This window comes from Mixophyes fleayi, chromosome 3 (assembly GCF_038048845.1).
Source record: "Mixophyes fleayi isolate aMixFle1 chromosome 3, aMixFle1.hap1, whole genome shotgun sequence".
Taxonomy (NCBI): Eukaryota; Metazoa; Chordata; class Amphibia; order Anura; family Limnodynastidae; genus Mixophyes; species Mixophyes fleayi.
Window position 1 is genome coordinate 222,773,324 of NC_134404.1, and position 27,947 is coordinate 222,801,270.

General features: G+C 38.4%; 1 protein-coding gene across 9 annotated transcripts; it reads left to right on the forward strand.

Annotated features, from left to right (window-relative positions):
- The first annotated feature begins 1,756 nt into the window (after nt 1-1,756).
- On the forward strand, nt 1,757-27,794 carry BCLAF1 (BCL2 associated transcription factor 1). 9 transcript variants are annotated; one of them, XM_075203166.1, is made up of 12 exons: nt 1,759-1,870; nt 5,337-5,485; nt 6,690-7,592; nt 7,932-8,570; nt 8,650-8,819; nt 14,622-14,727; nt 15,013-15,103; nt 17,142-17,317; nt 18,965-19,115; nt 24,881-25,030; nt 25,640-25,834; nt 27,405-27,794. In XM_075203166.1, the coding sequence occupies exons 2-12, from the start codon at nt 5,388-5,390 to the stop codon at nt 27,408-27,410; spliced, it is 2,685 nt and encodes an 894-aa protein (XP_075059267.1). In that variant the 5' UTR covers nt 1,759-1,870; nt 5,337-5,387; the 3' UTR covers nt 27,411-27,794. The 9 variants fall into 9 exon arrangements, 6 of the variants coding, with proteins under 6 accessions (XP_075059267.1, XP_075059268.1, XP_075059269.1 ...); XM_075203167.1 differs by having other exon boundaries at nt 24,884-25,030; XM_075203168.1 differs by having other exon boundaries at nt 6,696-7,592.
- The last annotated feature ends 153 nt before the right edge of the window (nt 27,795-27,947 follow it).

Here is a 27,947-nt window from a genome sequence, read left to right on the forward strand (position 1 = left end):
GAATACTATTTAATGTCAGGGCTAGTTGGAGAGAAATAGATGTATTTATCAAATGTGAATACTAGTACTTTAATGTTGTGGCTGCAGTGAGGCCTAATTTTAAAACATGGATGCTATATTGATTTAACACCAGGGCTAAATTTCATCTGCTCATTTTTTTCTCCAAATAGGGCATCCAACATTCCAGGATCCAGACAAGCAGCAACAGATCTAAAGACACCAGCAGCCACAAGTGGTGACCATGACAAGACAGGTAGGAGAGACCAGGACAGTCTGCCAACTGTTCTGAATTTGATGGGTGACTGTCCCACTTAGTCAGGATTTGGTCTGACTACAAGGACAGTTGGGAGATATGTCCTGCTTCACACTGTACTGCTTGTTAAGGCAGAACTGCGTGCACCTAACAGTAGTGCACACTGTATTGCCTTTGTATTTGTCAAAAAATTGTCTAATAGCCAAATTGCATCATAGGAGCCCCCCTGACTTAAGTGCCCGGGCCCCCCGAGCCTTAATCCAGTTGGTCAGCAGGAGGATCTGTGCTCCGTCCCGGACAGGGCACAGCCTGCAGAGCAAGCAGCGGAGCTCTAAGTCTCACGAGATTTATTAATCTCATGAGACTAAGAGCTTCCCTGCTCACTCTACAGGAATGTCAGCAGCATCAGAAGCATAGATAAGTACAGTGGGCTGGGGGTGTCATAATGTATCTGGGGGGGTGGCGTAATGTGGATGGGGAGGGTCTGATAAATGTAATGTTTTATTATAATGTATGTATCAACGCACCATTTTGACCACGCCCCCAACATAATGTAGCTACGCCTTTGGCGGCACCGCCACTGCACTGCGGCACACATTTTTTTTTCCAGCTTATCAACAGAGGTGGGCCTGTGTGCTTTAAATGCCAAGGCTGATTTTTAGTCCCAGTCCGGCCCTGGTAAAGGTTTGCATACATTTAAAGTTTCCTTTCATTTTCTGACAGTAAAGGGTGTGTGGATGGTATTATAGATTGGTGGCGGGTTTGTTGTAATGCAGAGTATTGTGTTAGGGGATGTCATGTTTCTTTGGTGTATATAGTTATTTTATTTGTGAAGTAATGTATTAGTTTTTTTTGTGTGGTAGGATTGTAGTAAAATTGGGTGTTATGATAATGTGTTGTTTGTTCTTATTGGTCCTTTTTTACCCTTTGATATTGTAGATAGTCTATTTTATATTGGACAAAGAGATATTGGATTTATTTTTTTTGCAAATTTTTAATAAAACCATCAGCTCTTGCTAAATTACAGCTACTTATTCAAAATGATCAAAATGCTACCTGTGCCTACTTTGCCACCTGATGTCATGCCCTAACTTATGTTGGGCCAGGCTACATACTATTGGAATTCGTGTAAGCGACCCCCCTTTAGTGTTAATCTAATGAGAAACTAGTGATCCTACTTGATTTACTCCTTTAAAAATAATATTTTCTAAATAAGAAGTTGGTCGATTAAGAAGCTAACTTTGGCCTCGAATAAGATGCAGTGTTATTTTCTGTGACATTAATAACAACCATTGGGGTCATGATATCCCAAGAATGGATGGTGACGTCACACGTTCCATACATGGTCATTCGCTTGGTAGGAATTGAAGGCAACTCTGAGCAATCGTGTTCAAGGGGCGTGGTCGCATTGTGCCTCCCATGTATTCTTACAATATGTATTACGTCTGTTACGCGGTGACGTTATCACACACCCCAGCATTCTGCTTCCGGTTCTCCCACTTCCTCCACCAGTCACCTCCTACCAGCTCTTAGCTTGAGAGACAGGAGGAAGAGGAGGCGGAGGAATGGTGACTAGCGGGGAGCTTAGGCGTGTGTGAGCTGCGTCCATTTTGTCAGGTGCGTTGTGCTGCTGCACCCTGTACCTGCAGTGTAGGCCGGTCTGTATAGCTGTATATACACCACTCAGTACGTTACCTACTTTACCCCCGTATATATTACTAAGAGACAGTTCCTCATCCCCCTTGTTTATATTACATGCGCTGTGCCTCCATCCCCGTTATATATTAGACGATGACACACTATACCTTCAGCACTGTATAATATGCACTGTCTCTCAAATTCTGTATATCTACTTGTGCTGCAACACTTCACCACACACATATTACATGGCTCCTTTGTACTACCTCCACCACCGTGTGTTAGTACGTGCTCCTGTATCTCCACCTACCAATGTTTCTATAATATATTCCGTATATATGGAATACTGCTCTCCCTGGTGTCAATTATAGAACTATAAGAAGCCATATAAAAAGAACAAGGCAAGGTGTTTTTAATATATGTCCTAGAAATATGAGGTGACTGCTGGTATCTGTAATAATTCACAGTAAAGAGTCATTATTTCTAGTAATACACAGGTTTTGCTAAGGAACGATGATGTGATTACATCAGAATTTGCGTTGTATACAGATTTGTAGGAATTTATACATTTATTGACATGTTTGTATTGTACTTATATTATTACATGAGTCTATACATAATTTACCATTACTTCTATAATCTATGACAGTACTATACATTCACAGTATTGTGTTTAGGTATCACCTTGTACGTCCACACCCTGTATATATGACATATGTAGTTTAACTTCACAAACCTGTATATATTATATTTTGTGACATAGTGTACATGTATATATCATGATGCACTGTTTACCTTCAACACTTTTATACAATATGGTACACATTGTACTTTCACACCCTTCTTACAGTACATAAAACCCTTGATTCTGTTTCAAGCACCAGATTTCGACTTGGCAAGCACACCAATGCTATTTGTTCTGCATTTAGAAAGAAAGTGTTTGCTGTGGGTATGTGTTAACAATACATGATGCTTTTATTTGCCATTTAACCTTTGATTGTTCGTGTATATGAATATTTACTTGGTCATATCTTTATATTATTTTTGTTCTTTTGGAAAACCTAATAAAAATGTTCTTGAGTTAAAGGGATGTTTTTAAATACACTTGTATTTTTATCAGATATGAAATTCACCATAATTTCTGCACATGTGGAACACAAGTGGGCACAAAATAGATACTTCCTGTTTAGGTTTGACAAGACATCTGCAAAGAATTTCAATGGCATCTCCTATCAGTTAAGATGCTCCAAAATGGAGAATTGAAACATTAAGTGGAAAAAAGGCTTATAAGTGTTAGTAATGTTGTAAATGGGATGTATTGCATACAGTAATTAGATCTTGATGGGTGAAAACAACATTCTAAATTTTGCATCCAAGATGTTAATCAAACTTATTTTTTGATGGCTCAGTGTTTGTGCTTGTGTTCAACTAGACTGCAGTGAGGAGCTTGGATTCTTATCTGGATGCATACAACTGTCTGCTATGTAATATGCAAGAGTAGAGACTGTTCCTCTATATACACTTGTTATGCCAATCTCTAATCAGCCAACCATGGACTAGTGCAGGGTTTCCCAAACCCAGTCCTCAGGGCTCCCCAACAGTGCAGGTTTTCCATATCTCCTTGCTGGAGCATAGGTGTAATCATTACTGACTGACACATTGTAACAGATCCACAGGTGGTCCTAATTATGTCACACGTGATCCGGAAAACCAGCACTGTTGGGGAGCCCTGAGGACTGGGTTTGGGAAACCCTGGACTAGTGGATCTGGGGGGGGGGGGAGACACGATGGGGCATTGCGCCCCCTAGCAGGGATGTTCTGTCAGCAGCCACACACTATGTGCAGCCCAGCCCGTATCTGCAGAGACAAGCAGGCAAGTTATGCTGCCCGCTCTGAATCAGAGTGGCCAGTACCTCTTGTATCTGCAGACACAGACCGCTCTTAGTGTGTGGCTGCAGACAAAACATCCCTGCTGGGGTGGGGTTGCCCGGCAGCCCATACTGTTAAAAGTTTGTTTTAAAAAAAGGGGGTGGGGACTAAATAGCCCACCTTCCCCCCCCCTCCCCCCAAACAAACAAAAAAAATCTAGATGCCCCCCTGCAATCATGTGGCAGTAACTCAATGCATAAAAGCATGCAGACCTGGTCGCCAAACACCAAAAGGAATTATTGTTAGTGTCAGTTGATGTGGTTTGGAAGAAACAGTTGATCTCCAGGGATTTTCATGTACAACAGTTTTAATTGTTTAAGGAGGTTGGTGCATAAAACCAAACCAAAAACATCCAGTGAGCCACAGTTCCGTGGGCAAAAATGCCCTGTTATACTGCTTTCTTACTGCCGTCCTGGCAATATCCCGGGTATATGAACCCGGGATATTGCCGGGAGACAGAGGCTCCCATGGCGCGAAATTCCTGGGTAGACTGTGTTCATACTGAACACGGGTCTGCCTGGGTCTCCATGGCAACATCACAAGAGGAGCTCTGATTGGCTCCTCTTGTGAGGTGTTTTTTTTTAAAAAATTTTTCAACTTTATAATTGTTTGGTGAGACCCAGGTTGAAAAATCCGGGTCTCACCATTCATAGTGCAGGCGACCCATGTCGGACCCGGGAATTACCCCACTGAAAGTCCTGGGAATTAGACCTGACACCATGCATACTGCACCTTGACCCGGGTCGTCTGGGCTTGCCCTGCCAAAAACCGGGTTTTTTGCGCACTATGAATGGGGGGTATTAATGAGAGGTCAGTAGAGAATGATCAGATTGGGTCAAGCTGAAAGGGAGGCAACAGTAACTCAAATAACCCTGTGTTACAGCAGTGGTATGCAGAAGACCATCTCTGAATGGGCAGCATGTCGAACCTTAAAGCGGATGGGCTACAGCAGCAGAAGATTACACCAGCTTCTACTCCTGTCGGCTAAGAATAGTAAATGGAGGCTAACGTGGGTACAGATTTACAAAAACTGGCCAGTTGAAGATTGGAGAAATGATTTGTGACATGCATATGGTAGGGTCAGGATTTGGCATGAACAACATGGATCCATCCAGCCTTGTGTCAATAGTGCAGCTTAGTGATGCTGTAATGGTGTTCTGGGAATGTTTTCTTAAGCCGATGACCATGTGCATCCCTTTATGGCCACAGTCTAAAGGGGGGGGGGGTAGTGTTCATACCCAGTGCTAGAAAGTTGTACCTAATAAAGTGTCCTGAGTCCGAGAGTCTTTAAAGCAAAAGTATCTTTGCAACACATTGCAGATCCTTCCTACAATATTAGACGAAGGTGTGAGAGTGAGTTTTGAGATAACATTTTATATATAGTGTTTGAAAATGTTGATAATTCCCCTGTCTTCAGTAGCTTATGTTTTTTGAACATTTTTTTTTATGATCAATACACTTTCACAGGCAGTACAAATAATATATTGATTTATTTATGTATGATTACCTTATGCAGATACGGTCCTTTCTGTGTGCAGTTGGAAACTGTTAAAGTACATCTTTGAAAATGGGCAGATCAAATTCTAGGTCCCATTCTTCGAGGTCGAAGTCCCGATCTCCATCATCTTCTCGATCAAGGTCACACTCAAGGAAGAAAAGATACAGGTAAAGAGACGCTTGCTTCCTTCACATTCCTGCTATCTTGTTTTTCATGAAACCTATTCTAAATGGCCCTTATGACATTCTAGTTTAATTTCACATGACTACACTTTGCTTAGAAAAGTTTAGGTAATAGCCCTGTTACCTATGTTAAAATAACCAGCTTTTTCCCTTAGGATAAAGGGTACATACATGCAATCACCATCTTTATGAATGGCCATGCTTGAAACCCACAGGACTCCAGAGTTACTCGGCTCTGCTGGTATATGTAATAGTAATGTGTCTGTGTGACTTCTGCATGAAGTTTTTAAGCAAACGCAGGGTTTTAGGAAGTTGTTGATGGAGCTTATATGAAAGCAAGACAGCTGTCTAGTGAAATACACAATATCTAAAGTTTACTTTCAAACGTCTCCTGGCGATCAGCTAGATAGAACTTACCATGACATTTGTTGGTAGGGGTGAGTTACTAATGAACTTCATGACAGTCCTATTAGTGAAAGATGAAGAGATGGGGAAATATTCCATTAGAATAGAGTTCTTTTAATGCCTAAGTGAGATATGCCCATTGAATTGAGATAATTTACTGAAGATTACATTTTTGGAAATGTCTTGCCGAAAAGCAATATCAGCATATTTCACACTATTCCTAGGTAAATTTGTCTTTAAGAGGCATGCTGTATTTTTTGTCTTTGTTCAATTTTACACCCATCTTATCTGCTGTCTCCATAACCTGTCTGAGTGGGGAATCAAATTAATCCACTGTAGTCCCAGATAAACCTCTGTATAGTGAATAAGAAACTGTGACATTAAGTTAGCATCCACCAAAATGGAGCATGCCTCTTAAAGCTATAATAACATATATTACAGTGCTGTAATTTTGCGATACATTTTGTAACCAAAATGCATATGTGTACAGAAAATGTTTATTTACATTCCACTGCATCATAATTTTTGTGTCAACCAAATGAAGCTTATTTGTTTAGTTGTTAGCCATGTGAGTTACTTTATCTGAATAATCAATTGTTATATCTTCCTACTAAATACATCATATAAACAATCTATTTAAAGAATCAAAGTAAATCAGCATACTTGTACGACTTGTCAGGAATCTAGTATGAGCCTCTATTCTTTGTTTCCCCCTTATCAACAATTTCCACTTCCCCAGTGTAATGTTTTTATTTTTTCAGAAAAATAATCATTGAATTTTAAGTTCCAGATCTCGGTCAAGAACATATTCTCGATCTCGCAGCAGAGAACGTGTTTACAATAGAGATTTCCGCAGAGATTACAGGAACAATAGAGGAATGAGGCGTCCCTACGGCTTTAGAGGAAGAGCAAGAGGTTATTACCAAGGAGGTGGTGGGAGGTATTATCGTGGTGGTTACCGACCAATGTGGAACCGTAGGTACTCAAGAAGTCCTCGGCGTGGCCGGTCTCGCTCTAGGAGTCCAAAGAGAAGGTCTGCATCATCTCAAAGGTCTAGAAGTCGATCCCAGAAATCTTACAAGTCCTCTCAGTCACCAAGGTCGTCTTCATCCCGTTCCTCATCATGTTACAGCAAGTCACCAGTGACAAAATCTCGGGTTTCCCAAGAGAAATCAAAACAAAAAACTGAAGGGGCTGAAAAATCACAAAGTCCCCCAAATGACAAATCGGGCGATGAGCACAAAGATGCTTTTGATCCCTCTGAGCCATTAGATGAACTCGGTAAAGAATTAGATTTGCATGGTGACAGTTGGGCAGGACTGTCTGCATATGATAACAGTCCAAGGTCTCCTTGTAGCCCTTCTCCAGTGGCCTCACCACCCAGCCAAAGTTCTTCCCAATCTGATTGCCCTATCCTTAGTGTGGTCCATTCTGCTAAAGACACTTTGTCCCAAAATTCACATTCCATTGCGCATAGCCCGGAAAGGTCTGGGTCTGGCTCAGGTGGCAATGGTTCCACACGCTATAGTCCTTCACAAAACAGTCCACTTCATATTCCATCCAAAAAGAGCCCAGCAAAGACTGTGCTATCTCAGAACTCTTCACGTGACGAAGGGCGTTCTCACTATTCACTGTACACTGACACAGTAGAACAAGAACTCGCTAAAGGTGTAAAGCTTCTAAAAAGGTAAGCAGTCTCTCCTATTGGTGATGAGCTAGCAGTGGCGTTATATTATTTAAATAAGGTAGTAAAAATAATATAACTGTGGGAACATTTTAAATATGAAATTGATTGCTTAATCTATGCTTGTAACCTGGAACTTTAGGTATACCTTTTTTCCTGACCCACTGAATGTGTTTTTTTTATAGTTTTATATGTTGACTGTGATGTATTTTTTTTGTATCCGTTAAGTTATTCTGCTGTTTTCTGCTTATAGTGTTGTAAAATAAGACTTAAGTTGTAGAAAATAGTAATGTCATGTAAATGTCCCCATTTTGTTGATACATTCATATTTTATACCTGCAGGTATACTGATGAAGAACCTAGTTTATTTCCAATTGAAAGGGTTAATGTTGGAGAGAAAGAAAGTCAAAAGGATAGGGCATTGGATAAGTCCAAAAAAGGAGGCGGCAGAAGCTGGGACAATCGTGATAGTTTGGATTATTTTTTGGAGAAAGACCCTGTTAAAACTCAATTTTTGTCAATTTCTGAAAGTGAAGACATAGAAGAAGCAGAAGACTACAGGCAGTTTAGAAAGTCTGTGCTAGCTGAGCAAGGCAAAGGGTTTTCTTCCACGTCCCACTGGATCTCTGAGGAGGATGGGACAAAATACAAGTCCAAAGCTGTAGCAAAGGGGAGTAAAGAAGGAGACAAGATTAGAGAGGGTAAGGGCCATAAAGTGTCCTCAAAAGACAGACATAAGGATGATGACAAAGGTACTGATAGGTCAATAATTAAAAAAGACCCCAAGTCACCTGACCCAGTGATAATTGAAAAGATCAAAGACTCGTTCAGTTGCAATTTTCCTTTACACCAGAGTGTTGAAGTGAGAGAGAAGGTAGTGTTCAGGGAGGAAAGTCCGCTTAGGATCAAAATGGTGGCAACGGAGTCTCACCACCCCGAGGTCAAACTACGAATGATTGCTGTGCCCCTTGATGATACCAGGTAATGATATGTTCTACCCTAGATGAGTAATGCTACAATAATCAATCATAAGCTAAATATTCTTTTCTGTTTTCATAAGGACAACCGTTATGAATAATGACCGCCTGCTAGCCAGTACTCTTGTACATTCAGTCAAGAGGCAGAAAGATTTCCGATCCATCTTTGACCACATGAACGTTTCGTTCTCCAGCAAAACATCTCCTCAGTCATTTATCTACCATGTGGTGTCTTTAGTACAATTTGTCAAAGGTAAGTAATCTGTTGATTTTGTGACAGCGAAATGATTATTCTAAAATATTTGGTGTTTAAACTGCTGGAAGACTGTTTGCTGTAGTAAAGATTAGAGCATCTAATGTGTGTTTTCACATGATTTTGCCATACACTGCTCAGAGCCACCGTTTTGATATTGTGCTGTAGAACCAGAAGTACAGGTGTATGACCGTTACTTTTGTTTCTTTTAAACATTTTGCATTCTTACTGCTATTCTCTTATGTAGAGATGTATCATGTTTATTCGATATAAATGTCACAAGGCCACTTGGTTGCTTAGATTTACACACATACATACTGTATTGAGTGGATGAAGTAAATAGGATGCTGTGCATTTTATTCATTTGCTACTCCAAAGGTGCTGTGTTGATGCATTTGTCTTGAATACTAAACAGGTAAATACATTTGCAGATTCTTCAGAGCAAATAGCATATAAATGTAATTAAAAAAAAAACACACATCGTGCACACTGGCCTACAAAAAGTGCTTAGCTTGTATTCTGAAATTTTTGGTATACCCGGTCTCTATCAATGAGATTAATATAACATAGTTGTGTTTGTATATAACACAAGTGCTAATCAAACCCACCACCCTTGTGATGTGGTGCAGTATTGCATCCATGGGAAGTGCCTAATGCACCCTCATGTAACCATATGCTCTACAGAAAAAGTAGTGAATTAAAACTAATTTTAAAAAATAATTTAAAAGCAATCTGCAGAATAGTAAGTACAAGAAACTACACCATATTCAAACTAAGAATGTATGATAAGTTACTAAGTTGCATGCATATATAGAGCCCGTTGTTCGCTGTTAAATTATTTTCTGGCAAGGTAAGTAGTTTAAACAAAAGGCTGTGTGATAAACATGGCATGTGCAACTTTACAAATGTTCTGTATAATATTTGGGCCAAATGATATGTAATGCCACTAAATATAAGAGTTAGTGCACTTGATAAAATGGAATAATTCAAATTGACATGAAATTGAATTCAAAACATTTCTAAGAGACATATATTCAAATTTTTTTTGTTGTACTGTATAAAGTGTGCATATCCAATGCAAGTCATGGTGATGCAGAAATTTAATAGAATTACCATCTTGATTATTTTACTCAAGACACATTAGTTAATAAGAAGATAATTTAAGTCTAGCCCCAATAAAATGCAATACGCCAGTTTATTAGCCTGTGATGTCCCCTGTGAGTTTCAATTATGTGTTCCTTATGTTTTTAGAAAACAATTGTTAAAGGATCCAATAGCTTTTGTAACATAAATTAGGGAACGAGGAAACTTACGTAATGTAGTTTTTATAATCTGATACCCTCTTCCACTCTTGAGTAGCAATTGAAATAAGTTTGACACTTTTTGCAGCAAGTCTGATGTGCTTAGTTGTTTCTTTCATTACATTTGTCTCAAATAAATTTCCTCCATCTATTTTCTACTTTGCCATTTTATGGAGGGTAGTATTTGGTATTAATAGATATCTGGGAACACATCAAAACATCAAGCAGAGAATTAGTCTGCAAACAATTTTTGCTGCAAAACAATGTACTACTTTTGACTATTTCTCTTCTGGCATTCCAACGACTACAAGGAATGCGAGATATTGTGCATATCTAAAATGTTTCTTTTAAGACTGTCTTGAACGGTTGCTTTGGTTAAAAGCTTGACTGTGGAAATTGTTCTGGAGCAATATTTACTTTCATTTATGCATTTGCTGTAAGTACTACAAGGCTGTCTCAAAACAATTGTGCCCTATTGAGCAAAAAAATTTTCACTAATTTAAAAAAAAAATAAAAAAGTTTGATCCTATATATTCAAAATCGTTTTGACAATTTGTCTTTCAACTTTTTAGATGGGTTAAAATTACAGTGCAGAAAGTGTCACAGCTGCATAATGGTTACTGTCTTATGTGAACGTACAGCATATCATCTAAAAACAAACGAAAAACATGCTTTTGCTTATCCTGCTTCATGCATTATACACAAAGTCCAGTATATTTTTTTTAAAGAGTAATGGTACTCAAAACTAAAAAAATATACATTTTTGGAGTTAAGCTAGATGAAATATAAAATTTCACTTGCCTGCAATCTGGTGGCACTGATTTGGCAGCACACCCAATGTATTTAATGATCCTGTGCATGAAATCTGTTTACCCTCTTTACGTATTGAAGATTCATGGAGAGGGGTATTGACTTCTTGTGCTCTTAGTTTGAAATATGCCTAAGGAGAATCTCCTATTGTTGACTTATCTGGCATTGGGATCCTGTCATTATTGTGACGTCACAGTATTTTGTGGATCATTGATGGAAGTCCTTGTTTCCCCAAGGGCTGTACATAGCATTGACTTTGAGTACTGTATAAAGCAGTCTGTTGACCAGGAACCAAAAGATAGCTGGGCACTGTGTATAGACTCGCCCACCTCGGACAGAAATTTACCCACAGTGTTTGGGAAAAGGTTAATGTGGGTTTCATTACTGCATTAAAATAATGCCTTAAACATGTTTAAAAAAAAAAGCAAAAAAAAAACCCAAAAAACCTGCATTTTTGCAATGGACAAATGAGACTATAGACTCATTTGTCCATTGCACTTGTGTATTGTGCAAACTACAATATTACACTTTGCCAAGTAGCTTACAGCTCTGAATTAACTGTTGTTGAACATACCAAATTCTGCTTACTTAATATGTACTTTTTTCTGTAAAAAATATTTGTTCATTATAGCCTAATTGCTGTAATGTAAGGCTAGATAATCTCTCTGAACATAAATATTTGCCTTCAGTTTAAATGTACCAAAAAGGTTGTCCGCTTCAGGGCATTATTATCCCCTCCACACTTGCTGAGATGAGCCACCATACATTGGACAAAAATGGGAAAGGGGAGCTTTTACATTTGAGGACTGAAGTTGTCCTAGGCATCCAAGTGCTAGAATGAGAAGTGTGCATTTTATGCAACACTCGTTCATTCAAATGCCTCATCACCTTACTGGTGCTGGAGATTTGACTGGGTAGGTAATTGAAAAGCTCACTGCTTACTTGATGTAACAGTGCTGTTTCATTGGTTCACCAAAGTACTAAACCTGTTGAGCTCTGCAACTTATTTTACATAATTAGTATATATGTGTCGGAAATGATAAAATTTGAGTTTCAAAACAATATAAAAATATTTGGACATGGTTTATGCTCTGCATTTAAATAATGTAATTGAGAAAAGGCAATTTTCCTTGCAGTGTTTTTATTTAGCTAAATTAATAAGGTAAGTTACTTGGTGTCGCAACATGGAGTTGTCTGATATGTTTATAGCTTCTAGGTGACCGTTATGGCTGCACTGTTTTGTGCAGCGGTGTCCTCTTGCTTGAGTACTCAATCTCTGTTTTGCTATGGATGTTATTGCAAATAGTATGTTAGTATGTATTTAAAAGGGTTGTCCACTTTGGATCAAACCCCCCTCCCCTCTTTAGTAACACTGCCCCACACCCATTAGGCAATTTGGTGTAGGGTCTTCTGGAACTTCCTCCATTACCCAGTAATCACAGCAATACACTGCCATTTGCAAGCATGGTGAGCATAGAACTTTCATAGCAGGAATGTTAGACAATTCTTGGACAGGAATACTAGAACAAATCCTGTACGTTATTTGACAGGTGCTGTGGCCATCCAGTCAGGTGCCAAATTCACTGCACACTTCCAGGCCATAAACAAAAGCAATCGCACGGACACCTCCAGTCCTTGCAAGAAGGTGGGGGGAAGTTAACTAAAGAGGGTGGGTTGGCCCAGAAATAAGTGTTTGTTACACAATCATTCTGGGCTATTTTTATTTGGTGCTGTTCTGTTTGTCCGTGTAAAGCACTCTGTTGACCATGAGCTGGAACTGCCCAGTGTTGATTTCTTTTTCATTATGACTAGGTCCTGGAAAATGTTTTGAAAACCCATGTAACACAATAAAATATTCTATTGCTGATGCAAAACATGCAAAAAGTCTTCCTGACACAAATGGCAAAAAAACAGAATTGGTAGCTCCAAAAATTCCTGGGTTTGCTGGAATTAAGCTTGAGGCTCTACCCTTGTAGTGGCTCTTTCCAGGTGTATTGCTTGATATTGAGGCATGTGCTGGATGCTGGGCGGTAAGTGGACATAGCTGAATTTTGAACTTTTTAAAGAGGATAACTTGCTTTATATATTGTATTTATAGCTCAAGATTTCTTGTCTTTCACATTTAAAACATATGCTTTTGACCTGCTGTTATTTCATAACAATGTAATACTAGCACTGGCAATGACATGAGGATGGAGATAAGGTAGAATGTGTAACATTAAATGGTAAACACTGTGATCAGTCTTAGTTGACTTCATATGTTAACTTTGTAAAATGCTGTAGACTGGAGTTAGCGGTGAAACCGGTTTCTTTGTTGAGCTACAGAGGATGATTCTTAAGTGTTACATTTAAAGACTGATTATTGCCAACAGCAGCTATAAAAGGAATAGACTACACATTTTGCGCGCCTGTTATACATGTTTTCATTGTGCCTTTGACCGGAGAATTTCTTTTTTTTTTTTTTTTTCAATTATAATTACTTCACCGAGAGCTAACTGGTTTGACACAAGGTGGCTCCTCACAGCTGTAATATACCAGACAAACAACAGGTCCTAGCAATGTATTTATGCTGTTGAGGAACCAGGAAGCGACAAGTAGGGATCACTGGTGTCCCTCAATATTCCATGTTAACCTGAAAATCATTCAGTTTAATGTTGTTGAAATTGCAAATACCTTTTGAGTCCTGAATCTCTTCTTAACGGCTCAGGCTCTCATTATGGACAGGGTATATTTGTAGTTTGACATTATTATAAACTGTGATGACATTAGTGATGCATAGTCCCTGGCCACAATTCATGCTGGACTACCTGAATTAAATCTTGTAGCTGGAGTTTTGTTGCTCTGGGAGAATACTGTCCTTTATTGCATGTTCCGTGGCACATGTTAAATTATGTGAAGTTTGAATCATGGGCATCTTGTATAACCCTGCGATAACAGAATGGCCAGTGCAGTAGTCAACCTACAGATATAGGGGAGGGGGGATATCATTGAAACCATCTGGAGACAGTGGTAGAGGTTTGTGCTGCTAGCTATAAGAATGCAGCAGTTAGCCTGGAGATGGGGGATTGCGTTGCTTATAAAATGTATTGGGAGAGAGCAGCGTGTGAGAAGTGAGTACTAAGCCCAGAGCAGGTAAGAACAGAACAAATTTTACCAAATTAGTGAAATAACATATTCTCTTTTGAAATATTACATTATTTTGCGTGGATGTCGTCTTTTCCTTCTTGTTGCTTTCTGGAAAATATGAGATCACTGCATTATTTGTACACTATCCATCTTCCAATCCTGTTACTATCTGAATTGGAAACAAAACTGAATTTTGATTCATGCATCCATTATTTAATAAATATTAAAATGAATTTTGGACAGCAGAGAACTTCTCATCCTGGAACTGGGACACATCCTTTAAAAAGAATAGTTGCTTCATAAATGTTGGGAAATTCATTAATAAAAATTGGAAAATTGTTTTACCATGATTAGGAACATTCATTGTATTTCAGTAATGCTGACACATTTGAATATGAGGAAAAATGTTAGATGTTATATGTAATACATGTATTTTTTCTTTTTTTTTGTCTTATTGCGTGAGTTAATATTTGTTCATATTATGCAAGTCTCACACTCGGACAGTGGCATTGTGTTTAGGGGGTGCAAAACTAAAAGGGCACTTTTTCTCCCTTTCAACCAACAGAGCATTATTTCAAGGGTGATGGACAGACCCTCAGTGAGAGGTTTGCAAAGTATCAAACCGTCACCAAGGATCATGCCAGCCGTCCAAAGAGCCCTGAGATACATAGGTAAGTGCCGAGATGTCTGTAAAACAGAATAGCTAGAAGAAGATCCTGCATACCTTTTTATCTTATGTTAAACAGTGAGAAAAGCCCACATGTGCATTTATAACTAAGGTATAACTAGATAGAAAAAAGAAATCCACGCAACATTGGCACATTTGTAGATGTTTAATTCAGGTGCAAAACGGATACTTTTTAATACTGAGGTGGTTCATAAGCTTACTGACTTAGATAAAGTTAATTATGGCTTTTTATTGGTATTGCTCTTATTTGTTACTTATGTTCACACAGGAGAATGGATCTATCTCCTAGCATGCAGAGAAAACAGACATATTTGCAGAATGAAGACAAGGACTTGGTTTCGAAGGAAGAGCCTGCAAAGGTATTTTTTATTTTTTTAATTTTTAACAGTAAAGTTGTCACATATTTACATGGCTGTAGATTTCATTCTCATAGTCAAAAAGCACAAATTGTCTTTACTGTAGAGGGTGATTGCCATGGCATTCTGAATGTGTTAGGTTTGCTGCTTAGGTTTTCACACTAGGGTAATGATTTAGAAGTTCTAGCATAATGCTGAGTTCTGACGTCACCCCACATCTATGTGATTGACGTTGTGAACAAGGCAGTTAGGCTTCAGGACACATACGTTGATCAGCCACATATGCAGCAAGCTGCAATGCACTGTGTTCTGGCACCTTTCTATCATCAATTTGGCCCATGTCAAACTCGCTCAGATCCGACGCTTGCCCATTGAAGGTTCACATGCTGCTTAATATATCCCACCCCTTGACAGTTGTCATTGTAAAGAGATAGTCAATTTTATTCACTTGTCAGTGGTTTTAATCTTATGGCTGATCGGTCTATATAACAAAACATGCAAAAAGTTGTCCCCTGCAGTAGTGGAGTGTTTAGAACTGGCATCACCTATTGGGCTTTTTATCCTAAGGATGCATATCACTCATAAGCAGATTCTTGTGAAGTTCAGTATCCGCTTCTATGTACATTTGACTATGGAGCCTCCGAGGGACGCTAAACAGTAATTTTAAAGCCCTGCACTGAGTTAGAAACAGATCAATATGGTATAAATTTTTAGGTACTAATCTGATGGCGTCTCTGTATAAGAGACTCTTTCAAAGTTGGTAATAGTCATTCTTTTCAATGAAAGGAAGGTTGTTTTTGATTTGGGATTTGTTTTATACACACCTATGTGTGCCAAATTGCTACTTCAAATTCGGCGCAGGGTTTTCAAATGATTGATTCTCCCAACTTACAAATATTAAACGAACACATATTCCCACTTCGCCCTGCAGCCATTTTTTTCTCAAATTTGTATTTACTTGGCTGAATACTATGGGGCATATTCAATTGTTGGCGGGACTGCCGAAAATCCTGCGCTCAAAAAATATTACCGTTATACGGTAATCTCTCACTGGATTTCAGCTCGCAGCTCCCTGAGCTGCGAGCTGAAATCCAGCGAGTAAATTAGCGATTACGGTAATCGTGCGCGGACTGCGGGATTTTCGGCAATCCCGCCGACAATTGAATACCCCCCTATGGGTTTTAGTAAAATTTAGTTTGTCATATTCTTTGCACTTTAACAGTATCCTAATCTTGGTTTTCTAGCTGTTTTCCTGTCTGGGGCGCAAGCTGTTGTTACCAGGGACTAAAATAACATAATATTTTATCATATAGGCCTCTTCTGCTTAATTTTAATGTGCAGATTTTGGTTGAGGACAAGCTTAACATGTGTTTGATGTATACCAATGTATTACTGATGTTTATTTTATGTCTGCTTGGGTTCCTCTCATCCTTTTTTTCTCTCTAATGTATATCGGCTGCATGTGAATAATCTCTACTCAAATTATATAGCAGCATCTGTACAGCACGTATGATCTATGAAATGTACAGTGCTCTCTTTTTAGAACACTACCTGTTATAACACTGCTCACAGGTACCTTTAGCGGTGCTTTGAGCTCACTGAGTTACTGTGATTATTGTTTACTGTACTGTGCTGTCTCACCTCGTATTGTAATCTCGTTTGTCCCTGTACGGCGCTACGGACACCTAGTGGCGCCCTATAAATAAAAATTAATAATAATAATAATAATATTTCCTCTGCACAGAAGTACATTAAAATGCGGTCATCCTCTTTTTGTCACCACTCTTCTATAATGCCCAATCTAGTCTGTGCTTTAAGCTGACAGGATAAAGAGGGATCACTGTAATGAGCTTTAGATATGCATGTTGCTAAAGAGGGGGCTGTGGTAGCTCATTACCTGATGTTCTTGCTAATTATTATTCGTATATGGATCTGTTGTTTCTTTGAGACATTTCCTTTTAGACTTCTATTTTGTGAAGGTTTAAATTGGACAAATACAATTTTAGTTATTAAGAGAACATCATAAAACATCTGTTTGCAGGTAGAAAAAAAGTTAAAGAGCAGCTTGATTGATCTGAGGGGTGATTCTGACCGTCGCCGGAAGGAACGCAGTAAAGATCGGGGGGATTCAAAATGCTCCCGGGAATCAAGTGATTCCCGCAAACGTGAAAAGACACCTAAAGAGTTAAAAGAATTAAAAAGTTTCAAGGATGACAAGTAAGCAGAATGTATATCTAGCCACAAACTGAATGTGTTGCTTTTTTAAATCTTATTTCAAAGATTTGTTTCACGTAAACAACCACAATTGTTTGTTTTACAGCAAAATTGTATTTGTCTTTTACACGACTAATGGTGGATGAGGACAAAAACTTTGGAATAGCAAGCTAAAAATGACAAATTATTGTGTCCTATTGTCCAGGCAACATCAGGAAGTTGGACTTCAATGCAGTGCATTTCTAGAACCCGTTTGTGTAAGAACCTTGGTTCGTTATGCTTGATTCCGCATTTTTTCCACTCATGACACCGCAGTATGAACTAAATCACTGATTGCTGTTGACTTCTCAATGTAATTCCTTCCAAAGAAGAAAAACATATGTATTTTATACAAGAAACACAAAGAATATTGAATTTCTCTGTTCTGACCATTGTTTGGGATGTATGCCTGGAAGGATGATATAAATATTTACTTTGGAAAGATGAGTTTATTTTCTGTTACTTATACGAGACAGGAATTTTATAGATGCAGTAGAAAGTCAACTGGTACTTTAGTTTTAGTTTGTGTCATTTCTAATAATTTCAAGTTTTCATTTCTTATGTAGACTAATATCTGTTTGCATGATATGAATGTGTGCGTGGAAAATCTTATATTTGTGTAAAGAAAATGTCATATCAATTCTTGTTTATTGTTTTGCCAAAGTGGCAAACATATTGGTTAATGTCATTCAGGTCAGCTGTAAGAGGGCTCAAAATAAACATTGCATTCACCGATACACAGCAACAAGTGACAGAGGATACAAACTGTTCACACCGCGCACACAACTGGTCAATCGGAGAAATCAACACACAGCATATCGCACTAAAGGGGGAATTCAATTCCCCCCCGAAGTACCGCCACATTATAGATATTACCATTATTACGGTAATATTAACCCGGCTTTCTGCTCGCAGCTCAGGTAGTCGGCATTAGAACTACCGTAATAACAGTAATTACGCGCACTATTACCGTTATAATGGTAATAGTTTTAGCCGGCGGTACTTCGGGGGGAATTGAATCCCCCCCAGGAGTCTTTATTGCAGTGTGATTTTGCAGGATAAGCAACCTTCTGAAAACTTTGTTTTGATGTACCTTTAAGGAGCTTATGACGCTCTAAGCCACTTTTACATTGTTTAGAAAAGGAATAGTTCGTGAAACAGGAAAGATAAAAGTAGTCTAATAGTTCTGTGTGGCATGTTCTCATTTGGGCAACATGTTTCTCGTAGTGATGTAAGCACTTTTTAAAGAGGCAGCGTACTGCATGTTGCCAAACATTTGCTTTTATGTATTGGGAATAAAGCAGCATGCACAACACTGGCCAGAAATGCACATGCCATTTTACTCACTTTTGGATATAAATTACCATTGCAATGTGTGCATCATACATTAAACAAGAACAATGTAAAAGGGAACTCATTGTTCCCAGATCCAGAATATATCTGGCAGAACGTGAGTGAAGAAAGGGGTGGTGCCGTGTAATAACGACGTTTCATAGATGTTATATATTGACATTGAAAAAATAACAGTTTTGCCTGTTTTGTGAACATGAATTTATTTTTTCATTTTAAGAGTTCTTTTTTGTATGTGTGTTTTATAATTTTCTCTTACAGCAAAAGAAGAAAAGACCATGAGCCCTCTCCTCCTCCATCCGATGACGATAAGGACAACAAGAAGGAACTCAGAGATGAGGAGTTCAAGGGCCCTTTAGAGTCCAAAGAATATCCAGGTTTTCCAGGAATCAGCAGGCCCAGGGGCACATTTGTAAGTTGTAAAGAAACTATGAAAGGATTACTACTATGATACAGTAGTTTTAAGTGTATGTATGCATAAAGATTATGTATGTTTATGACGATGTCAACAATTGAGCAAAACATTAGTTTTAGAGTGGGGTATTGGCTCTCACCCTGCATTTGCTGAAGGCCTAATTAAACCAGCAATGCATTTCCTATACATCACATGTATTTACACAGTGATGCGTTGGATGAAACGGTGCAAGTATGCTTTCTCTCTGGTTTACATTTAAGTCTGTGATCGTCACATAGCACATTAATGTATGATGTGTTCAGGTGATGCAGGATTGAACTTGCTCTTTTTCATGAATAACAGATTAGGTTCCATTGATGGTTGACCAGTTTGATAGGAACAACATGAACCATAACAAAACAAATTTATGCTGAATAAACCGTTTTCTGATGGCACACAGGATTGCTGTGTATATATTTAGTAATTTGGATTTAAAGTTAAATAAAAAAAAAATAGAAAAACAACAACAAAAAAACTAGTGCAGATTGTGGAATAGTTGATTAGAAACATATTGTGTTTTACCATTCATTTTGTATGGAGTAGGAGGTGTTTTTTTCAGGTGTATGTTTTCTGGGTCATTTTTTTCCATGCTTCATGTAACTCTGGGCCTGGACAAACAAAGGCTTTGTCCTTTTTTATTTTTTTATTTTCTCTCCACCATTCCAGGACTCCCATATTTTGTCTTCCATTTTTATTGCTTGTTTTAGATTTTTTATTTTCCGTGTGATTCAAATTAATTAGCATGGCAACTACTAAAAGAAAAATAAATAAGTAAACCTCGAAACAATTGTGTACTGCAAACATAGTGTAGTGTGCTGTGGCACATTACATTTTCTTTCCTCTATTTGTTGATTTTCTGTGCTTAACGCAAACACCGGCTGCAATTTTGTACGTTGTAATAGCGTTTTTTATGCTAGTACAACAAATGGAAGGTGGATCTGAAAATGGAAACCATAATTTCCTCTTCAATCCTCAATGGCCGCCTGCACAATAGATTAACTTTGTTAACCTTCTACCTTGAGTCGAGACAAGGAAAATTAAAAAAACACACCCTGGATGGTATATTGTGCAGCTCCAACTCCTTCCTGGTGTCTTTCCTGCTTCTAGCTAGGAGTAGTGCAGGAATGGTGTTAGTTGGTTTTTCTGTAGTGCAGCGGGCCAACCTGATTCCTGGAGGCTCCTTGCGCACACCTGTTGCTGTAAGCCATAATGGCTCCCTTGTGGCCGTTAGTTGCTACCTTTTGGGTAGTAAATGCAGGTTTATTTTGAATTCAATGAGCTTGCACTCATGTCAGCCTGTCGTAAATATGCAAACACCTGTTCAGGGTTCAAAGAATTCTGTTCAAGGAATCAGATGGAGGACATCAGGGATGCTAGTCATCAGAAATGTTTTGAAACAGCTGCACCACTTTTTTAGACTCCCCATTACAGTACAACAGGCCAATTACTTTGGCACGGACACCACTGAACTCTGGAATACGTCTGTAACTGCTATATACTGCATATAATTGCATCATGGAGCACTGCAAGCATCTAGTCCAAAAACAAAACACTCTTTCTAGATAAGCTCCTAGTTAAGGGGCGCTTTCTAAATGTATTTTTGCTCAGTATTAGTTGAAGTACTCTTGCCTTCTATCATAGTTTGTGGAGGGGAAGAACAATACAGAGACTTATCATTTTGCTTGTGGAGCATTGAACAAGCCTTTACTAAAAGGGTTTTTGTTGTAGCCCTAATGCCCCTACTTAATATATTATGCAGTCCCCATGGCAATTTAAGGAACTATTTTATTGGATTGTGAAGTCAATGCATGACCTCTTTGTCACTAATGAAGCTTTCTGTGCCATACAAACGAAGTGAGCTAGATCACAGGCAAGTTTGGACCTAGAGGACGTTACATCTGGCCCATCCGCATAAGGGTCTGTGGAGTTTGTTACTAAGCTTGACTGGTGCTCTGGCAGTGAGGAGAGTAAGGAGTATCCTAGGTTAGTTAACCTTGATAGTGTGAATATTTATCTTAAACCAATTAATAGAACCATGGCCATTGATTAAAAATCAGTCCCCTCTTCCTTATAGGACCCTTTCTTAAGGATTGTCACAAGTAAAGTTGGTCTATCCCTGTGCACTGGGTGGTAAAAGATTTAATCTATAAGGAATGAGAACAGCTGGATAGATGTCAAATTAACCTTAAAAGAATTGATAGCATGTATCCTTTCCAAGATAGTGAGACTGAAACATTTAGTTCAGTACCTGAGGTTGATGCAGCAACAACCACTATCCCTGTGGGAGATGATGGGCCTTTGAGAAGATTCTGTGTATATGAAGATGGAAGGCCATTTTAAGAAAGTTACACTTGTAGCAGGTCTGAGGAAGCAAGGAATCACTCTGTGGCCCGATCTGGTCGACATCCAGTGATGTGGTTGGAACACACTGTTCGAGTCAAAACATCTTGTGTAATATTATTTCTGTAGGAAAAATGCTGGATCATAAATACAGGTAAAAGTTATCTGGTGCCCTAAGCAGCTAAAGTTCCTGGGTGTTCAGATAGACCCCGCATGAGAGTGTCTGTCTGTCTTTACCAGAAGAAACATTAATCAATCTCTTCAGTCTAGCATACTGGCTTCACTCTCAACAACAAATCATGATAAGGACTTGATTTGTCTTTTGGATTGTTTTCCTCTACCATAGGCATTCTCCCTTGGGTAAGGTGGCATATGCATTAACTTGAACTGTATTTACTTTCGAGATTATAAACAAACCTTTCTAGATCATGTTGTTCAGCTCATAAGAATCCCAAAAGGACCTTTTAACTGGTGGCAGGATTCAAACTTGAAGGTATACTTTCTTTCAGAGCCAGAATGGATATTGCTTACAACAAATTCCAGTTTCTTCTTAAATGAGTGGTACAGGGTTCATGTCCTCATGATGAAAGACTGCACGTAATCATTTTAAATGAGGGCAGTGTAAAATGCAGCCGTTTTAAATCCTTGTATATGACCCAAACCTGTCAGAATATTTTCCGACATCCAAACTGTAGTAGCCTTTCTAAACCACCAAGGAGGTACCAGGAGCCAGGACTATGATAACAAAAGTATCAGCAGTCAAGGCATGGGCAGAATACAGTTTGCTGTCTCTTTGCGCTTGATGTGGCAAGCCAACAAAATGTAGTAGTCAATTATCTCAGCCAATGACTGATCCGTACAGGAGAGAGATCACTACACCAGAAGGTCGTTCACTTACTGATGAGGAAATCCTCCCCAAATATATCTGATGACGACAACCCAGAAAACCAAGTTAGCTCAGTTCTACTCTCATCACAAGGTCCCTGGGGAGGAAGGGTTAGATGTTGTTGGTTGCATGGAATTTTCTAATAGGATATGTGTATCCTCACTTCCCGCTCTTTGCCCATATCCTAAGAAAGATAAAGCAAGAAAAAGTAGAAGTCATAGCAATCCTTCAAATGCCTCCTGTTGGTCACAATATCTATGGGCCGCAGAAGCCTGAGGGATACACTTTGAACAACCTCTGTACTGAGGTCCAATCCTTCATCTGCACTCCGGCGGCTCTCTTAGATGGCATGGATATTGAGTGGACATTAAAATGCAAGGGAATCTCTAACAAGGTGTTTAATGTGTCTCTGTAGGTGAGGATAAAGAACTATTGTTTCTTACTATAAAAGTTGGAAGAAGTTTGTTCTGTGGTGTAAGCCTAAACTTGATCCATCCTCTGCTAACATTCCACACATTCTTGCCATTTCTTCATGATGGCCTTAAAGCCTTACTCTTTCGACCCTAAAAGTTTAGGTGTTTGCACTTGATATTTTTCTGGACACCAGACAAACATCAGATCATTTTTCTGTTTTTTTTTTTCTTTCAAGTAGTGAAGAAGATTCAGATTGATCTTGACACCTTAGGATATCAATTTTGTCCTGAAACATTTGATATTCTGATCATTTTGAGCCTTTACAAGAGGTCTCCCTAAGGAGGCTTACACTAGTTTTTTTTTTGTCAGAATTCTCTGCTCACAGAATTGGGGAATTGCATGCCTTCTGGTGGAAAGAACTTTTTCTCAACATCAATGCAGACAAGGTAGTATTAAGAACTAACCATTCTTTATTACCAAAGTAGTTTCCACCTTCCTTATCAATGAAGAACTTGTATTTCCATCTCTATTTCCACAACCAGCTAATGACAGAGGAAGAGCTACATACATTGGTTCTGGTCAGAGCAAACTTTTTATTTATGTAGAACAGACTCTTACAGGATAGATTAGGGAGGTCATTGTACAGGCATACAAGAGGAATGGATATAAGGTCCTAGAAACTCTTAAAACTTGCTCCATGAATGCAGCAGCAGCTTTGTGGGAGTGTAGGGATCAGACATCAATGGTAAATCCCTGTAAAGCGACATGGTAGTCATCTATTCACCCCTTCACCAAGCATCTGTTGGATGTGACCTCTTCTACCAATATCCAGCTTGGGAGAGGAATTCTCCAGGCAGTCATTCAATAAAAGTTTCAATTATGCATTACAAGTGTTGATTTTCTTTCCACCATTCCTGTTGCACATTGTGTAGGCTGTCATGGAAGACTAAAGAGGAAATAAGCAAATTATAGTTACCGACCATTCCTTTTCCTCAAAATACTACACGACAGCCTAATATTTCCTCCCATGCTGTCTGTCTGTTTTTCAAGGTCAGCTTTGAAAGTGTCTCAGACACCAGAAAGAAGGAACTGCATTCTATTCCATTAGAAAGCTAGACTGGATATAACCCATTGTGAGGAAAAGGAAAATTCCTTTTTCACAGAGCATTTTGAGGAAAAGGAATTAAATATAAATATGCTCTGGTTTCCGATAACCCCAATACCCATCGAATATTACACGATTTTGGGATTTTTCCTAATGCCTGCCCCTTTCAATGTGGTTAAATCAAGTTAAACACATTGAGTTAGATAGCGTGGCCTCCAAGACCACGTTAATGCAAGTAAAACAATTGCAAATCAAATGTGTTTGACATGTGGTTTCATTGACCTTTTAAACTGGCATTTGAAAACATAAGTGGGTACCCAGAGTAAGGGTGATGTGAGATGGGTGTTTTCACTTTTATAGTGTTCTACAACCCACAGTATTAACACACTGTAGCCAATATGAACTCCGGGAGATTATTTTTATGTTTTTAAACATGTTTATAGTTTTTGTTTTTTGTTGTCTTTATATGCGGTTTATATTCTATGAAGAGGTAACTCATTTCATTAGCAGTCATTTTCCTGGAACAGACCATTAGACCAGTCTAAACATTTTTAGTGTTTGTGGGCTTTGAAAAAGTAACTTTCACCTGAGCAAATAGTGGAAACTATGCATCTGTAAGAGAAAAAGTAGCTGTAACTATTTTTTTGTTTCAAGGGTGTCAAAAGTACTCTTTGTGATGTTTAATTAAACAGCACTTTGATTATAGTTTCTTATTACATTGTTTGTTACATTATAATTTAGGTTAAAGCATATGGGGACAGCTGTCTTTAAATATGCTCTGTATTATTAAGTACTTACAATGAAAAATCCTAATCCGTTGTTCTCTTCAGCAAAAGAAGTGCCAAGACATGTTATTTGTTGTCTTTAATTTTTATATACTACTTTTTGTCAGCAGTTATATTAGACACATAGACTGACCAAGTAATCATCTTTGCCATGTTCAAAGGGAACACTTCACCAATTAAACCAATTGTTTAGCAGTTCCGAATTAGAGGCAGAGGCCGCGCGCGAGGGGTGTTTGCTGGAACAAGTACTGCTCCTGTGAATACAGCACCAACTTTTCAAAAGCGATCTAAAGAGGAGGAGTGGGATCCAGAATATACTCCTAAAAGCAAGAAATACTTCCTGGTGGGTGTTCAAGGTTTTCCCTTTGCATGAACAGACTGCCCACAATACCATACATATTTATTAGATGCAACAGCTGCCCTGGCCAGTGTTTCTGTAAAAATTACCCCCATGCCAGCTACTGTACTCTGATTTGCAGCCTTGGTTGAATATTGAATCATGCAGTTTGTTACAAGGCAAAAGAAAATGCATTAAACTTTTTGTGGGGATTTTTTTTCTGTTTTATTTTCTGGTAAGCATCTTTAATCTGTCATTAATGTCGCATGGAATACGACCTTACACAAAGGCAAATGATACTTGATTGTACATTCAATAAAGTGATCCCAAGTATTTTCCTTCACCCTGTAAACAGAATTACATGTCTAAACAGTAGTTGAGTTTGAGCTCAAAGCAAGTTGTTGATCATAATTTTTTTTTTAGAAATCTTAGTTTTTTGACTTGCTACAATAGAACATATTGAATATCTGCATCTGTTTTAGAATTGCAAATTGAGGTTGTCTGTAATCATGCACATAAGTTATTTGATTTTATTATGTTGAATATGACTTCATTAAGATTACATGTGGGTTTGCTTGTGGACTGCAAAATAATCTGGCTCGTTTGTTGGTCTAGCATGATGATAGAGATGACGGAGTGGATTACTGGGCAAGGAGAGCAAGGGGACGCGGCAACTTCCAACGTGGTAGGGGACGTTTTACTTTTAAAAAGTCTGGAGGCAGCCCAAAATGGACCCATGACAAGTACCAAGGCGATGGTCTTGTGGATGATGAAGATGAAGCAATGGAAGAGAGACTCAAAGATGAAAAGGTAGAAAATGGTGGTACCTGTAGTAAAAAATGTGTTTGCTTGGGTCATATGATCTATCGCTATGATTTATTGGTGATAAAAGTGAGTTCTTTAATTCTAAGGCTAGGTACACACAGTCCGATCAGTCGGGCGATTCATGTATACACACTGACACGATTTACCTTCAGATCTGTGTTCTTCATCTGGTCCTCTAGTCTTCAGAGAATGACAGCACAATATTAATACATTCATTATTGTCACACTGATTAAAACAGCCTTGTTATAGCTATCCATGTGTCATAACGAATTTCGTTAGATTCTGTGACTCTGAAACGAAACATTCTGTCTCAGAACGAATAAATTAATTATTCCTTCTACAGCAGTCTCTTCATTTATTTACCGGCACATTCATTGCTAGCATTGTCTGAAAAGAGCCCGGCTCTGTTAATTCCTATGGAGATGGTGAGCATGAGTGCATACACACTACATGATTGGTCGGACAATATTAAACAGTACGACCAATCAAATTAAATTATGATCAGCACTTTGTGTATAGTGACACAATAATCTAAACTTGTCCCGCTCTCACGATATCTGACCGAACGGTTGGATGTCGGCTGATTGGAGGTTTTTTTATGCAATCATCGGGCCAGTGTGTACCTAGCCTAAGGATAGTCATTTCTATTTGAACTTGTGTACTTTGGACAAAAGATGGAGGCCTTGCTAATACTGGTTCGGTGCTTTGCCCCAGTAACAGGATCAGCATTCGGTTTGGCGACACTAGTTGGTGGCTAAATTGAACAAGATCTGGCTCTTGGATGCATCATTTTCCTCTGTCACTTGACCCTGTGTTTTCAGAAGATGACCGGAGACACAGGTCGATAGCAGTCCTTTTCTGACTGCATTTACCAACACAGGGTGCGGGGACAGCAATACATTAATAGTGACAAGGGCTTGGAAAAATGGTTGCAGGGTTTACTGGCCCTCTAAACTTAAATGTCCAGTTCAGATAAGTTCATATAATTTTTATATATAAATTTGCACATATTACTAGTAGCTCTTAATTAAAGCAACTTACATTTAATGTTAAGGTGCTTTTGCAGTAATTATTTAAAGTACTGCTTATAGTGGGAATAATGTACTTCTATGGAAAAATAAGCATATTAGAAGTTACATACCACTTTTTTGACCTAATGAAAGCATTAGGTCAAAGCATGGTACTAGAGGATGATTCCAAATATAATTTTCTTTTTATATTATTGTGGTATTTTAAATACTTTATTACAAATGGCACTTTATAATACAAATTCTTATTTTCATGAGGTGATCCTGCTATCCAGGTGTGTTTTTGCCTTTGTGGATTGTCAGACATTCAGTCATGAAACTCCAGTGCTATCTAATATCCTTATTTTGCAGAGGTATATTACTCTTTTATTGTGATACTGTTCATTTATAGGCTATAAAAAGCAAACACCTGCATGCTGGGTGCAATCCGTTCAGTGAAGTACATGCCATTAGTGGAATGATAATAAATGGAGCCCTGAAATCTTTCATTCAAGAATAACCATTTCTCCTGTATTTATTTTCATAGGAGTGATGTGTCTGGAAGAAGAGTGGTTCCACAAGTTCCCTTTTTATGAAATCACTATCCGATCAACATCTTAGTTGTATTTTAATTTTGTTGCTAAATAACAATTGAAATGTGGTTTTAAAGAAGATAAGTGTGGTGTGGAGTAGATTTATGCCAACAAGACTCCAGAAGAGACTGGTAAATGTAATTGCTGTTTAAAATTACAACTTTTAAGAATCTGCTTTTAAGTGTTTCCGTTAATCCTGTGTGTATCTGCCATGGTGTGTGATAAAGATTGATTGTGAATGGTTCCTTTATATTTCCTCTATTCGTGAATACAGTAAAATTACGTTGAACAGCTAGAAAATTTGCAGTTGTAACAGATTGTTACAAATATATTTCCTGAACCTATGGCTCTTTTCTTGTACAACTGATTTGTTTGTGTTGAATTTTATTTAGCAAATCCAATTCTATGGTAAAAATTCAGAATTAACATTGCAATGCCTGTGTAAATTGGCATGTTCTCCTCAAACACCGCTGACTATTTCAGTGCACTTTGTTGTG